This window comes from Dicentrarchus labrax, unplaced genomic scaffold (assembly GCF_905237075.1).
Source record: "Dicentrarchus labrax unplaced genomic scaffold, dlabrax2021, whole genome shotgun sequence".
Lineage (NCBI taxonomy): Eukaryota > Metazoa > Chordata > Actinopteri > Moronidae > Dicentrarchus > Dicentrarchus labrax.
The window spans coordinates 1,232,891-1,248,144 of record NW_026136722.1 but is presented as its reverse complement, the minus strand read 5'-3'; the positions used below and the strand labels follow the sequence as shown (position 1 = coordinate 1,248,144).

General features: G+C 39.2%; 3 protein-coding genes and 1 long non-coding RNA gene across 7 annotated transcripts; 1 reads left to right on the top strand and 3 right to left on the bottom strand.

Annotated features, from left to right (window-relative positions):
• Positions 1 to 31: 31 nt before the first annotated feature.
• On the bottom strand, positions 32 to 2,968 carry antkmt (adenine nucleotide translocase lysine methyltransferase). 3 transcript variants are annotated; one of them, XM_051388167.1, is made up of 6 exons: positions 2,891 to 2,968; positions 2,249 to 2,423; positions 2,041 to 2,145; positions 1,815 to 1,955; positions 1,533 to 1,583; positions 32 to 1,236 (listed from the first exon to the last, which is right to left on the bottom strand). In XM_051388167.1, the coding sequence occupies exons 2-6, from the start codon at positions 2,408 to 2,410 to the stop codon at positions 1,006 to 1,008; spliced, it is 690 nt and encodes a 229-aa protein (XP_051244127.1). In that variant the 5' UTR covers positions 2,411 to 2,423; positions 2,891 to 2,968; the 3' UTR covers positions 32 to 1,005. The 3 variants fall into 3 exon arrangements, with proteins under 3 accessions (XP_051244127.1, XP_051244125.1, XP_051244126.1); XM_051388165.1 differs by having other exon boundaries at positions 2,625 to 2,920; XM_051388166.1 differs by having other exon boundaries at positions 2,698 to 2,918.
• Positions 2,969 to 3,037: 69 nt separating this feature from the next.
• hirip3 (HIRA interacting protein 3) lies at positions 3,038 to 7,680 on the bottom strand. Of its 2 annotated transcripts, none has more exons than XM_051388162.1 (8): positions 7,571 to 7,680; positions 6,678 to 6,798; positions 6,446 to 6,593; positions 5,130 to 5,504; positions 4,853 to 5,010; positions 4,442 to 4,589; positions 4,226 to 4,324; positions 3,038 to 3,448 (listed from the first exon to the last, which is right to left on the bottom strand). In XM_051388162.1, exons 1-8 carry the CDS (start codon positions 7,645 to 7,647, stop codon positions 3,225 to 3,227), a joined length of 1,350 nt encoding a protein of 449 aa, XP_051244122.1. In that variant the 5' UTR covers positions 7,648 to 7,680; the 3' UTR covers positions 3,038 to 3,224. The 2 variants fall into 2 exon arrangements, with proteins under 2 accessions (XP_051244122.1, XP_051244123.1); XM_051388163.1 differs by having other exon boundaries at positions 3,038 to 3,409.
• On the top strand, positions 5,457 to 8,737 carry LOC127356437 (uncharacterized). The gene is made up of 2 exons (XR_007881987.1): positions 5,457 to 5,596; positions 8,085 to 8,737. It is a non-coding gene; the product is annotated as an uncharacterized LOC127356437 (long non-coding RNA).
• Positions 8,738 to 8,827: 90 nt separating this feature from the next.
• On the bottom strand, positions 8,828 to 14,586 carry kctd13 (potassium channel tetramerization domain containing 13). The gene is made up of 7 exons (XM_051388164.1): positions 14,196 to 14,586; positions 12,834 to 13,097; positions 12,483 to 12,652; positions 12,020 to 12,109; positions 11,600 to 11,652; positions 11,212 to 11,407; positions 8,828 to 10,295 (listed from the first exon to the last, which is right to left on the bottom strand). The coding sequence occupies exons 2-7, from the start codon at positions 13,072 to 13,074 to the stop codon at positions 10,047 to 10,049; spliced, it is 999 nt and encodes a 332-aa protein (XP_051244124.1). The 5' UTR covers positions 13,075 to 13,097; positions 14,196 to 14,586; the 3' UTR covers positions 8,828 to 10,046.
• Positions 14,587 to 15,254: the final 668 nt, after the last annotated feature.

The following is a 15,254-nucleotide window of genomic DNA, read 5'->3' as shown; positions in this document are numbered from 1 at the left end:
ATGCTCAAGAAAGGGCAATTTATAGTCCATATAGAGATTAGAGCAATTACTTTTATTGCAGAAACTATAGCAGCAAAGTAAAAACATACAATTCAAGAGAATAAAGAGATTTTTTGGCAAAGCCAATAACAAACCTACTGGATAATTATTTACACACACCAAAAAAATGTGTACAGAGGTAACTATGTCATACTGCTGTGGAACATGAAGGGGACTTATACAAGTGTAACAATCTGGCAGTGAGATTGGAAAAAAAAAAGAGTCCCCTTTGACATCCCGAGCCTGAAGAGCCACAATCCACAGCTGCTGACACAAAGACATTACCACAACACTAAGTGCCTTTGACCAAACCCACAAAGCTTTTAAACTTTAAGTTCCTCCTTCCAAAGTTTCCTCTGAAGTTGTCTAATTATATGTAGGCCTGCATAACAAATAGAGGAGGAAGAGGAAGAGGATATACTTTATTTATCCCTAATGAGGAAATTATTTTCTCCCCTAATGTTTTGCGTACACACACAAAATACATTAATGCACATACAGGTGGAGTGATGGGCTGCCATGTAGAGGCACTCCGGGATCAGTTAGGGGTTAGGTGCCTTGCTCAAGGACAACAAGTACTAACAAATAACAATCAATAGAAGAGAAAATACTCTTCAGTGGTTTGGCATTTAAATACAACATTTAAAAAGGTAGGTAATCCCAAAAACATTTACAGTATTCTGGAGGTAAAGGTGTGGTTACAGAAAGCATTATGAAGGATCCCCTCCATCACAACAGCAGAAAAGAGCATTTGTGCAAAAACCTACATGTTTTCTGATCCCTGTCATTTCAGTGACAGTGGAGTAGTTTGTCAGACTACATCCAGTTGTAGATGTTGTCAAAAAAGTATCCAGTCAAGTTATGTTAAACATTCTCAATATTCCATTGAAGGATCAGGAGTAAGTCAGTCATATACAGTATAGTGCCATGTCACCATTCTAGAGGGGAAAAGACATCCATGTAGCTTCAAATGGATTCTTTCTCCTTGGTTACTTCATTGTTGCTATCAGTGACTGTGAGCTTATCATTTCTCTTGAAGATGTGCTGTCTTTGTGCTTGCATGCTATATGCCCAGGCTCTGTCCACACCATGTCCCTCAATCCTGCAGGGTGTCCAGTCAGGGAAGGGAAAACGACCAGCTACCACCAAGGCATCATCAGGCAGCTCAGCCTGCAACTTCTGCTGCAATAATAAAAGCTAGGAACACAAAAACACTTTTAATAGGAAGTGACCCATAATAACACATCCAAATGAGCCTGCACTTCAACCATGTACTGACAGATTCTTCACAGAATCTTTGTATCTAAAATCTAGAAAAAATGTAGTAAGGTAATGGCGTTCAGGTTCCTTTTAACAAGTTGTAACCACCTGGCTGAAACAGAGACAAGAGTTTCTGTAGACCAACCACGCCTCGTCTCACCTGGCTTTTCACTGAGCTCACTTGAGCTTATTACTATTACTAAAATATAATAGAATATTAGTAGATTACTCACCACGCTAGGAGCCAAAAACACTGTGACATTCTTGCATTTTGTCAAGTCGACCTGTGATGAGATAAAAGGCAGGTGGTAAATAGACAAATATTTTTTCTCTGGTGTGTTTATTCATAAAAATGTTTGACTGTGTCACTATTTCTTCTGGGAGTGAGGACATTTCCATCATGTTGTTGCAGAAATGTATTGTTGCCAAGATTATTTGGAAATACTCATTAATGGTAACTTCTGTTTGCTAATTTGAACAGGCGTGTTACTAATGCCATAACACAAGTGACAAACCTTCCAGAGATCTTCCCTTCGGTACGACACTTTTTCATGATGACCTGCTCTCCACGCATGAAAGCGGGCCAGGCGAACAAGCCAGGGGTTGAGCTCATAACCAACAGAAGGAGCGAAACTCTGCAGATGGGCTTCCAAGACCTTAAGGGTTAAAAACTATCCGAGTTAAAATCAATTGCTCACAAGTGCAAGAAAAATAGAACCCAAATACCTTGATTATACTTACAATACGACCATCACCCGATCCCAAGTCCACAAGGCCCCCCTTTCGACCTCTCAGCAACGTCATTACATTGCCTACTTGAGCTTTGCTGGCAGGAGTGTAAGGGACCTGGAAGAAAATGTAAAGAGCTTCCAATAAAAAGTGTTTCTCAGATCACTTTAGAGTTTAAGAGTCACATCAATTCAAAATGTTATAAAGCTTTAAACTATACCTGCAGCTTCAAGGGGACTCTTCGGAAGCCAGGTTGGAGGATTCCCACCCACATAGCGTATACAGCAAGCCCAGTGCCAGCAGCTATCTGAGCAACACCCCACCCTCCGATGTGCCTGGTCCTGAGCTCCTCAGAGGCCTCGTCTGGTGCTTCATCATCCATTCCTGTATAAAACCTGTATAAAGTGTGTGGTATAGGCTCTAAGTAAACCAGATTTGAGAGAATATACTGGATGCAGTGTGTTTTCAACTTAATTTAGATAAGAAAGTTAGGTTATTTAGTGCAACTTCTGATGGACAGTAGCAGTAACACTTGGTGCTCAGAATCAGAGATTTAATAATATAACAATTTGTAAGAGTTTAAGCAAAACATTAACCTGGACTTTAAGCTCTTTCGATCCAGCATAGATATTGAAATAGTTTTTCTATTATAATCTGTTATTGAGATACCTCAGTGACAGTCGAGTTGAGGGTCACATGCATGCAGCTATTTGGTATCCAGCCGTCGTCTGACTGAGAACAAACACTGACATGTTCATTAGCAAGAGTCTGTTCGTCGGTGTAGCACATTGCTGCCGCACACAAACACACAACAACTGTACGAGTATTCAGAATTAACAAATAACACCAACTATCTCTTGACCTGTAGGGATGCAGGAGGACACTTTACCGCGTAGGACCAGTCCGTCGGCGAGATATTCCGTATATCTCTGAGTTTACTAACCTTAGTTCCGGAAATGTGACGCAGTCAACACGTTTCCATGGGAACAGAGAAAATATTTCAGGCGAATACTTTTATATACATTTATTTCATTCAGCTATAATAAACAGTGAATCAGCACATGTTTTTATACACCGGGAAAAATACTTTTATTTGAAATACAACATACTAGATGTACATGAAACAATCATTTATCAACTCTCCACTGATTTTTTTTGTATCAGAATCCTCACAATCAAAGTAATTTATTTCCCGGTCAGTCGCTGTCTGCATCGTCACTAATGATCCCCTGCAGGTTGGCCCAGTCTGTTGTTCTTCTGCGCCCTCTCGGTGTGTCGTGTTCCTGATCACTATCAGAGTCAGAGTTCAGAGTGCGCAGATATGGAGAGGATGGAGCGTCCTGTTGTTCCTGCCAGGCTGAGGCCCTGCGCTTAGGTCGACCTGAGAGAGGTACCCCAACATATTCATATTTTGTGTGTGCTATAAAAATGATAAACAATACTCGTGATTTACTATAGGTGCACTTCTTGACCCAACCCAGATATGACATCTTAAGGTATCAGTGAGGTGCATGTAAAAGCCATTTTTACAGCACTAACTGTGCTTACATGACCTGTGCATATGCATTACATTAACATAATAACTTAGAATTTCCAAGCCCAATGCAATTATATCGGTTTGCTTTTCAAGAATTCATATTAAAATTCAATTGGTCTTTTCTGTTAACACTGTAATAGGGTTGGGTGATTGGACAAATATATCTGCTATCTGCTGACTCCATCACTTTGACTGTTTTATTTATTTATTTATTTGATAAATTTAAAGGTCTACCTCCAAAGAATGAGAGCTGCTGCTCAGCAGTGCAGTATACATATTGAGCCGAAAACAAGTGAGAAGAAAGACAGCTGTAGAGCGAGATATTGTATCAGCAATCAGTCGCTTGACTGATTGTGGCTGGTTGGAAAATTTTAACATATTGCCCAAACCCTACACTACAATGAAAATCAAGTATTGATAAGAGATATGCACAAGAAATAAATTTTGTTTTCAATTTTTTTTTGCATTTGCATCCATTAGTATTTTGGGTTGGTACAGATTCATGTGGATTAAAAAAATTACAGTATTTAAAGCGTTTTTTATGAACAAGTGAACAACTCCGTTTGGCTACTTTAAACTACATAATAATAAGCATATAGTATAGTATATAAAGCATATAGTAATGGATGTAAACACCCAAGAAGAGAGAAAAACAGTTACCTTGTGTGACAATAATGTTGCTGACATCCATATCAACTAGTTCCTCATCTTCCTCTCTCTTCATTTTGACTTTTTTGCATTTCTCAATAGATGGATTGCCTGTTTAAAAAACACATACACACATTATTACTTAAAGGCAAATATAAAAAAGGAATTTGCAGTTTTCAGCCCCCCAGAATGTATGTCCTGTTAAAAGAGGACTGTATTCCCACTGACCTTGGACACCAATATCTTCCAGCTCCTTCTTCAGAACAGCCACCTTGGAGCGCACAGAGCGACAGCCATCGAGGAGCTTCTTGTAGTTCTTCTTCACACCACAGAGAGCGATGTAGCGTTTGAGCCTCAAAATGGCTCTGTTGTCATCCTGCAGGAGAAATCAGAGGACTGAAGAGGTTGTGGCATTTATTCTACATCTCTAGTCTACTTCTGTGTACATTTGAATTTACTAGGATAAAGAATTGGGCACTTGCAGACAGAAAATATTTCAGTTATTCTTTTTTTTTTTTACTGTGTAAAATTTGACCATTTAATTTAATTTAAAATAAAGATTTTTAAGACTTAAATTCTTTACAACCTTGATTCTTGATTCGGACTGACTTTGATTCATAACATCACTAATGGACTCACCTTTTGACTTTTGCTGCGCTCCTCTTTTTTCACGGTTTTCTTCTTCTTTTTATCTTGTGTATTTTCCGTCTCACTATGATGTTCATCCTCCACAGAGGGAAGTGATGATGAATCAGAGTCTGGGTCGTTATTTTTCTTTTCTCCCAAGACTTTTTTTTCTGCATAATAAACCAGAAAGTCATATCAAGTCATATAAAAAAAAAAAAAACAGTGAAAATATAAACAATAGGCCTTCATGTGTGGGATATACAGTGTAGTATAAAGTTTGCATAGGCACCTTGTCTGTTGTCTGAGGAGTCAGTAGCATTGATTTTGTCGCTCCTTTCTGCTTTGCCATCTGTGTCAGTTTCATTCTCTTTATCGCTCTGTGGTGTTTTCTTTCCTTCACTTGCATCACCACTTCCTGTCTTTCCGTTCTTTGTATTACTTTCTCTCTTCTTCACCATTTCTTTTGGACTGTCATCACAGTCACGCTCATTCTCTTCTTTTTCAGACTTTTCCTCATCTTCAGAGTCTTCACTGTTTATCTGCCGTTTACCGTTTCCATTTGATTTTTGCACTGCTTGCTCTTCATCCTCAGATTCAGACTGAATTTGCTCTTCCTCCTTACTCTCCCCACTTCCTGTTTTGCAGTCCTCTTTATCTTCAGATTCTGTCATTAACCACGCAAAGAAAAGACAACATTTCATGGGTTACAGCAGAGCAACCAAACTTAATGAACAAACCTCACACAGACATGGTCAGGTAGGTAACGTAAGTACTGACTGAGTGAGATCATCTGAAGTGGCAACTGCCTTCAGTGAGTGGTATGCCAACCAAAGTATGGTCTTGAGTGCAGCAGCTGACCTGCCTGGACCATAGCTGTGGTCAAATGACTATTAGTATTGTCTTCCGTGAAATATGTCACATATATAGTAGTGATCATCTTAACCTACAATAAACAATTCTGCTTGAACGAGGACTTTAAAGGACCAGTGTGTAGGATTTAGTGGCATCCAGCTGTGAAGTTGCAGATTGAAACACTGCTCCTGTTGGTATTTGACGATCTGGGAATGAGAACAGGGTGTGACGCGTGTAAGAGAAACTATTGTGGCCACGAAGCTCACCAAAGGCCCTGTCTACAGCCCGTGTCTAGTTTATTCATTCTGGGCTACTGTAGAAACATGGCGGTTCAACGTGGCGGACTACTTAGAAGAGGACCTGCTCCTGTGTAGATAAATCAGCTCTTTCAACTATGAATATTATATTCCATTTCTTCCAGCAGATCCTCCTGAACCTTTGACCATAAAATGAATTAACTATTTTCTTCTCATATATGAGAATCATTTCTCTATTTTATATCACTGTAAACTGAAAGTACGTGGGTTCTGGACAATTAGTCAGACAAAATAAGACCTCTGATATCATCACCAAGCACTAAGGGACATTTATTTCAGACAAAACAATTTAATCAATCTGAAAATAATTCTTGCTTAAAGTCCTGTTGTTAATGATGGTCCAAGATATTTTACATTAAGTAACTTCTAACTAGAACATGCTATCCATTATTAAAATCACAGTCATCTAGATGCACTGCATACAGTTATAACTTACCTGATGATGATCTTGACTGACGAGATTTCTTTGCCGTGGATTTAACTTCATCTTCTGCCCCACTTATCACCTCGTCATTCTCTTTTACTCTCTTCCTTTTGTTTTGGAGCTTTTTGGTCTCCAACTCACTTTTAATCTTGTCATTATCCTAGCAGGAAAAAATGTTGATGACTACAGCAATAAAAGTTACGCTCCTAAAAAAAGAAAAACGGTATAGTGATTATTCAGGTACCTGCATTTTCATCAGCTCCTCTTGAACCACCTGTTTCATGAAATGTCTCTGACCTCTACTTAATGATTCACATCGCACATGGGCCAGATATCGCTTTTTCAAAATCCTCAAGGTCAGTGTGCTGGAATAAGACATTAGAAAGATTACGTCAAGGTGTGTGAGGGAGGGGTTATTTATAGTAATGGACATAATTAACTTTGTGTTGTTGAATACAGAATGAGAAATACATGTGAAACCGATATTTGAGATGATTTTTAAAAAGATGAAGACCGTAAAAACAAAATGGCAAAACAAAACTTTAATTTGTGCAGGAAACTGGGAGTTTATAAGTTCTCTACAGTCAATAAAACCTTTTTCTACTTCCACAAACGAGAGGCTTGCACATTACTAGATACACTTTAAGCATAAAATGTACCCACACTGGGAAACCATACACTTGTTCCACTGAAACATACAACTTCATACACTACTATGATGGCAAATACCACTGCTTGGCAACTGTCACTCACACGAATACTTCACTTTGAATTTCTCAAAAAGGGGATCAATAAAGGAACATCTTATCTTATGTTAACTCAACTTTTAACAAAGCTAAGCAAGCCTTAAATGTAAGCCTTACAAAGTTGGCCTATCTAAAGGCTGACAGCTTCATGTTGGGACCGACCATAACATTAACCTGTGTGTATCTTCAGTGGTAAGTGGCACATTCCCGTTACAGTGAATGCAGCTGGTCTGAGTGGTTCAATGGCCATTGGAAAGCAGTGTTTAGAGAGGTAAGCTGGAGGCTTTCACTGTTATCTGCCTGTATGTTAACGTTAGAACTTAGTTACCTGTGAACCACTGACAGTAAATATAAACACACAATAAACAGTGACGTTAACAAACAGCAGTACCTGAGGTCTGGCTCATCTCGGAGTTGACCACAGACAAACCAGCGGAGACTGGTCGTGTCTTTCTCGGACGCCATCATTTCAAACTGCGGTGGTTTCTTTTTTTTTTTGGCGCCCCGGACGTACGCGGATGTGACGTCACGCCCGCGCCACGCCCCTTCACAATATAAAATCTTAATCCTCTGATCTTGTACTTTTAGTACAGTCCCCTTAAACTGAATTAATCGTACTGATTTATCTCTTTCTTCTTTAATTTAACATATGTCATGGACTTACACAACTACATTTATCTAAATATTTAGAAAAAGTTTAAAATGGAATCTGCCTGTATTGTTTTTTCTCCTTTGTTGTCCTTCATGTTTCCTTTCATAAGATTTGGTTGTACCTTTCTTTTACACTGTTAAATACTTTAGCAATGATGAAATGGACATTATGACAGGATGTGTTCCTGGTTGTCTGGTGTCCCACACAGCAAATAACAGGACTCTCACTTAGTCTCCACCTTTGCACATTATAGATGGAACAGAGCAGAAACTTGATCCAGTGCCCCTCCATATTCTTGATGTCCCTCCATCCCAGAGATCTTCCTTGAACACTGCACCACCCAACTGCCCTGCTGCCTCATAGCCACCACCCTGCCTTCCTCTGCTGCCCAGATCTCCTTCTGCATTACTACGGCAAATGACTGCAAAATAAGGGTTGACTTTGGAAGGAAACTCAAGTTGACATTATACTCTGGTCAGGAACTACAACTGATGTCCTTCCTGGAGCTGACAGTACCCTCGGAGGAAAGGACTGAGGAGGTACATGAGCCTAAGCTTGGAGCACTTGGGAATCTTTGAGGTCAAAGGAACCACCCACAAGATATTGGTTGTGGATATCACCAGGTGGGCGGAGACAGCATCCAGATGGCTGGAAGAACTGAACAATGGCACAACCAGACTGGCAGAGGAGAGGGAGGGCAGTGGCAAGTAGACCTGAGGGCCCAAGGGGGTGATTCCAGGACTACTGTCGAGCCCCTCTGAATCGTTGTGGGTCAGTCGACTTAACACAGTTGAAGGGGGCCCACTTCAAAACCAGATGAAGTTGTGGAGTTCTGAACCACAAGGATGAATAAATGAAATGTTTGAGTATATCAAGTAAGCACAGTAATAAATATCCTGTGGGTAACTTCTATTTGTTTCTGTATGTATGCATTGGAGTCAATTTTTTTTAATTATACTTAGGAAAGAAGGAAAAAATGAGACCAAAAAGCTTGAGTTGGATTTCATAAGTAATTTATTCAGAACATTCCCATGACCACTGTTGGACGGAAGTTATATTAGTGCATATTTTAAAGTATTCCAAGGTGATTTTATAAAGGGTCTGAGATACATATTGCTCTCATTCAATGTTTTTTCAGTATTCAGAGTGATTAAATTTACACAAGACACCGGTGAATATTAGAAAGAAAATACTTATCCTCTCCCTGAGGGAAATACAAATACAACCCAGTATTATTTACCTTTATCGTCAGCGTACGGCCAATTACTTTGAGCAAATTTCAGTGGTTTGGTATAAGATATAAAGCGAAAGTGAAAAATCATGGCTCAGAATAAAGTACACAATGAAAGAAATGGTCACGGTTCCTCTTGAAACATTAAACTGAAATGTAAGTTCACTATTTAGTCACTTACAGGAGTAAATTCAAAATCTGACGTGTGCTATAGAGTGCATCATATCATTCCAAAAATTAAAACTCACTTGAGCACTAGTTAACACAAAGATTGCGTACAATACGTTAAATACCAAACAATAAATTAGGTTCATAAATTAATTAATAAAAAACATCTTGAAGCAACAGCAGTAATAATTTAAATAAAGAAAATGGAGCTGCTCAACAATCTCATTCATTGACAACCTCACTAAAAATGGCTACTCAGGTTTATTCCAGTGTTAACATATCTAAGCTAAACTTGACCATCCTCTGTTCATTACTGTCAGGCAGCAAATATCAGTCCAACATATGAAAAGGCAACAGATGTTTCACAACCTGGACAAACAGCCTGACACAGTGTTTCCTACAAGTCAAAACACAGAGGAGGGTGCCAGTGCATATCACCATAACACCCACATTAAAAGGTGACTGCCTGCTCTAGGAATTAAATCCACATGTGGAGTTGGAGTTGGGTTTCGAGGCCCATTCAGTAACTTGCAGGAGGTGCCTTAACATTTGCAAAGTACACCAGTTTCATGTCCCAGGTAATTTGCATATTTCCTATTTAAATGATGTACACAATTTGTTTTCTTGTAAACATTTTTCATGTCCAAACAACTCTTACTTCAGTCATCAACCCTTACATTTCTGTCTAAAGACATTTACTGAAATGACTAACTACCTAGCTATTGCTAAGATCAAGGGTATCTTTCATTCCGCTAGCATCCAACAGAAAATCAACATACATTAAGTCACTCTCCCATGTCTTGTGTTTTCACATTATTAGTCCTTATACACAGTTTGCTGACCGTGCCCTCTTTCATCATGCATTATATGCCTCCTCACGTGGATCCGTCTTACTCGTCTGTCGCCTCCCACAGCACCCTCTTCCTCCGATTGGCCAGCTCCTAGTGATGACCCTGAGCCTCTTGAATCTAAAAGGTGTAAGCCTCCTGGACCAGATCCTCTGCCGTTTTCATAAATGAGGATATTTAGGGTTTCTTCAAAGATTCGTGCCTCAGGAAACTCAACCTAATGACACAGATATTCAAGTTTAGTGGTGAGTCGCTCACGATGTACCTGCTGTGGACAATATAGTTTAGTTAAGATTTTGTTCTACTAACTGTTAAAGCAGAAATGCTGGTTGAAAAAAATACTAGCATGTAATTTAAAGGACCAGTGTGCAGATTACACAGCCCTCGCCTCTCTCTCCCGTTCTAAGGGTGTAGGAGAAACTACAGTGGAGGCACAAAATGTTACACTCTGGACCTTTAAGTGTATTTTCTTGCTCTGACCACAAGAATCTGTTGCAATAGAAAGAGTTGACTATCAAATGTATGTCCAGTGTGCAACATTAAGGAGGATCTTTTGGCAGAAATTGAATATAATATTCATAGGTATGTATGTCGTTTTAGTCTTCTACGGAGTCCGCCATGTTTCTTTTATAGCTCAAAACCAAACACTGGCCCTAGACAGAGTTGTTTACGTTATCATGGCAACCATAGTTTCTCCTACAAGCTTGGAACGAGAGAGTGAGGTTCTTTAAGTACAGCTATGACTTACATGTGCTCTGTTTCTAATTAAAGGTAATGTGAATATCATAACAGTAAAAAAAGGAGATCGGAAGACATTTTCTAACCCTTTTTGTGTGCTATAATTTATATAATACAGTTCCAGCCAACAGCTGGTTAGCTTAGCTTAGCATAATGACTGAAAAAAGGGGGAAGCAGCAAGCCTTTGCTTTGTCCCAGATTAGTGTTGATTGGGGATCTTTAGAGGAGCTGGTGGTAGGTTTTGTCAGACAGAGCCAGGCTAGTTAGCTTTATCTTTGTGCTAAGCTATGCTAAGCTAACTAACCGTTGTCCAACTAACAGTCAGAAAGCGAATAGCCATAGTTCCTGGAATCCACTGCTTTAAGGAATCTGTGTGCACGTTATGTCATGCTTACTTTGGTCTGCTTCTTCTCTGTGGCATAGACAATGGACGTGCAGCATACTTCAGCAATCTTGCGGCCTTCACCATAGAAAGACCAACAGCAGATCTCATCCCCAAGCACATCTTTGACAAACAGGACGCGGCCATTAAATCGTAGCACAAGTTTGTCAAACAGTTCGATGTTCTTCAGCAGGTTATCATCAGAGTTGCTGGTCACAGGGAGAGACAAAGAGGAAGGAATCATCAACTGAGAAGATTATTAAACTCTTTCCACTCAGAATCCAAAAAGCGAAGGTGAAGTGAACACATGAGACACATGAGAGTTTGCTGTCGCAGCATGTGGCTCTTCAAATATCAAACACTGTCTCTCTGACACATATAAAGTCAGTGTTAACATTTACCTGGTGTACGAGTATTTGTTGTTTCCTCTGTTGTTCTGCAATTTTACTACCGGCTGTAGAGACAAGAAACAGGAATAAACCTGGGTAGCTGTGTGTACATACAAAGAAATCTTCACCAAGAGTGAATGAAATTGATAATACATAGTCAACAATTCAAACAAAACTGGCTAACTACAATTTTCATGGTTTACAATTCTAAATCTCTTTAAAGATATCTATTATTTTTCCAATTCTGTACAGAGTCTGTACCCTAGTACAGTGGACAATTAGGATTTCACAGCTGCTAACCTAACAATGAAGTACTGACAAATACTGACAATTTTGTCAGTGGTCCTTTTGATTTAGATAAAATGCACTTGATTTTGTAATACAGCTACAACTAATAATAAAGTATTGAACAAGAGATGCAATGTAATTTACTTTTCTGCAAGTAGCAATCATCTTCTGTTCTTCTTTGGCTGAGGTGATCATGGGGATGCGACACACAGTTTCAAAAACATCCTTTTGTTTCTGAAGGCAAACAAAGAAAGTACATTAAAAAAAACATCTGCAACCAACACATTTTTGTAAGTATCAATGAATCGACTAAGTGCATAAAAATAATCACTTAATAACAATAGCTAAAACCTGGAAATATTAAAAAGTATTATGATATCAAATGGAGAAAAGTAAGCAACCAGCAGATGTGTTTTTACATAATAACTGACAAAGACAACTAATAACTGACTATGTTTTGATTAAACAGACACTGGAAGGGATGAGGAAATTATAAAATACTTATTTTTTTACTTTGTTTAATGTGCTAGTATTATATAAGAACTGTATGCTTTACATCTGAATTGGTTTATGTTTTTAGATGCCCAAATTCAATAAAAATGATTACCTGCATGGCACTGACGCAGTGCTGGACGAGTCCCTGGACCCGATAGTACTGGGCCTCCTTCAAAACCTCATCCAGTTCTTTGTGGTCCTCTGGAAGTGGAACTGAGCCATCTCGCAGGAAGTTCAAAACAAGTCCAAAGTGTCGGCCACACCTATCTAAAACTACCCAACCTGGGACAGCAGGAAAATGTGCTTTGAGTCATTTGTTATGCAATTATATTTAGTGAAGATTTTAGTCAGTTAGAATTGATATAAATACTCCATACTCAAAGTGACATGTTAATATTCCCGTAAATAACAACGTGGATCCAGTAAAAAGGTTTGTGCTCACCAGACAGACACATCCACTCACCTTCAGAGTCTATGGTCACCTCTGTTCCTCCGTTGCATATGCTCCGCAGCAGACTGTCTTCCTTGCTTAATGTCTGGACAGTTGTGTAATGGAGCGAGCCACCCACATTTAATTTGACATACTTGCTCCCCAGCAGACCCCGATTTCTGAGCTCATCTGTGTTGTGGAAGGCAGGCTGGGAAACAGCAGACTGGGCAGAGTCAGCAGCATCACCACTGCTAACTGAGGCCTCAGCAGACATGGGGCTGAGGAGTCACTTCCTGGCTGTAATACAGAAGAACAGGACGGGTTCTTTATGGTACAGGTTTGGAAATGATGAATGATTATTCATTAACGGTGGATAGTCGTGATTGTCTCAACCGTGTGGGTAAACCACGAATAATGGCCTTTACCACTAAAGCAGGCTATTTCTGAGTCTGTAGAACTCCCTTGTTGTTATAAAGACGAAGACATGATGATCTGTATTTATGGAATACAGGCAGCAGATATGGTAACACACCCAGCATGAAATATTTAAACTGCTAGAAGCCGCAGCGAGGTACTCTGGGAAAGGGGAGTGAGTGCTCCACTGTGTGAATTATAAATAGGATAAATGCAGTTAAATCATGGGGCATTCCTACATACACGCAGTATGTTCATACTCCTTCTACCCAGTTCCAGCTTGTATAGCTACATAATCATGAATCAGCTGTTTTAACCGCCACCAAAACTCAAAAGATCTGTACCGAGAACAAGGCTGGAGAAAGAAACTGAGAGACCACAACATCTCCTTTATTATTATGGTTCTGTTTATCCTAAACAAAGATGGAGGGGAAACTCCGGTTTTAACATTTGAGGAAAATTTGAGCAGCTTTTTGTGGTCTTTATTAAACAACTTCACAAAGAACCGCCTTAATAAAACCTTTTTCTTCAAGCACAAGAGTTTGATCGTACCCATAATAAGGATTTTTATTTCCAAACTGAAAAAGAGATTATAGATTATATTAACAATAAAAAGTGAATCAGCTGGCTACCAAACTTTTCCTACACATCATCTCAGTGGGACAGGAAGCATTGTCTCAGCACAGCCCTAGTTCCTAATGTCCTCATGTCCTGATGTCCTCATGTCCTAATGTCCTAATGTCCTGATGTTAATGTTAATGTTAGTAAGTCCTCCTGCAGTAGCTACATGTGCTGTAACAGATGCGGAGTTACAGTACAGAGTTAGAGCACAGCACACTGTAGTTAGCTGAGTGTTAGCAACAAACACAAGGTAGCGTTAGTTAAATACATGATAGCACTGATTGGGACAAAGCTAGTTGTTCAGATGATGGATGCTAACTTACCAGGCTAATAAAGTTATCTTAATCAAACTGTACTTACCACACTGAACATCCAAGGGAGCTTTAAGAGTGAACCAAGCTAAGCCAAGACAGCTAAAGGTGTAAGCGACAATCAGCTAGTCGGCTAATGTGAACAGCCCAAAGGAAACAACTGAGTTCACAGCGCAGCTAACGATTGACAACTCATTTTAATCCAAGTGGCTAACAACAGCTAACGTTGGTTTATTTAGCTTCGCTTTAAGCTGGAAACCGCCTTTTGTTTCCTGTCGCTTCTTTAGGTTAACAGTCAGAAACTAGACATCAACAACGGCAGACTGCTGATATAAGAGCGACCGAGTCCATTGTTGGAGATAAAGATTATTCACTGATGCTAACAGGAGAGGCTAAATAGGTCACTCGGAAACGAAACTAGCTCATCTTCTTCCGCTGCTTTCTTCTTCTACGTCTGTTAACGGACCGTTTCTACGTGCGGTGCTGCCACCTTGCGTTACTTAGCAACGGTACGTATGTGACGGACTACATAATGTACTATAACACGATTAGTTTATGTTTTTAAACATGGCTCATGTTTTCCATCAGATGATGCTGTGACACCAACATAGTTATACAAATATTGCAGTTTATGTACGTTAGGTCGAACTAAAACAGATACCATCTGGGCATCAATAATAATAGTTAATGTTTATATATTGTAATATTCTTTCTCTTGTACAGTGTTTTTATTTATTATTTCCTACTCTTACTGTTTTTATACTGGTTTTTTTTCTCCATCCACTTTGCTGCTGTAACATTGGATTATGGACAAATAAAGGAATATCTTATTTAATCCTCGGTGGAGTTTATGTTTATGTGTTTACAATCTGTGTATTTAGTATGCACTGCCCTCCAGTGGTCATACTGAGGAACTGCAACACATCTAAATCTCTAAATGGGCTCCTTTCTTCTTTTTATTATTATTTTTATTATTAATATTAATATGTACAACTCATTGCAAATAACAGCAGTAAGATCTTCAGTCTACTCTTCTCTGAGGAACCGCACCATTAAAGTTATCTCAAGCTAGCGTCAATACAATAATCAGAGCATGCTACCACTTCCG

What these genes read in the sequence shown, in the direction of transcription:
- antkmt (XM_051388165.1), bottom strand. Translation starts at nt 2,653, where the DNA reads ATGCTGGATCGAAAGAGCTTAAAGTCCAG. An exon ending in GAGTCCCCTTGAAGCTGCAG is followed by an intron (nt 2,146 to 2,248) that starts GTATAGTTTAAA and finishes ATTTTCTTCCAG; the next exon opens with GTCCCTTACACTCCTGCCAG. An exon ending in GAAGGGAAGATCTCTGGAAG is followed by an intron (nt 1,584 to 1,814) that starts GTTTGTCACTTG and finishes ATCTCATCACAG; the next exon opens with GTCGACTTGACAAAATGCAA.
- hirip3 (XM_051388162.1), bottom strand. Translation starts at nt 7,647, where the DNA reads ATGATGGCGTCCGAGAAAGACACGACCAGTCTCCGCTGGTTTGTCTGT. An exon ending in CGAGATGAGCCAGACCTCAG is followed by an intron (nt 6,799 to 7,570) that starts GTACTGCTGTTT and finishes GTCTTATTCCAG; the next exon opens with CACACTGACCTTGAGGATTT. An exon ending in CAACATTATTGTCACACAAG is followed by an intron (nt 3,449 to 4,225) that starts GTAACTGTTTTT and finishes TCATTTTTATAG; the next exon opens with CACACACAAAATATGAATAT.
- kctd13 (XM_051388164.1), bottom strand. Translation starts at nt 13,074, where the DNA reads ATGTCTGCTGAGGCCTCAGTTAGCAGTGGTGATGCTGCTGACTCTGCC. An exon ending in GGTGACCATAGACTCTGAAG is followed by an intron (nt 12,653 to 12,833) that starts GTGAGTGGATGT and finishes CTGCTGTCCCAG; the next exon opens with GTTGGGTAGTTTTAGATAGG. An exon ending in CAGAGAAGAAGCAGACCAAA is followed by an intron (nt 10,296 to 11,211) that starts GTAAGCATGACA and finishes CTGTGTCATTAG; the next exon opens with GTTGAGTTTCCTGAGGCACG.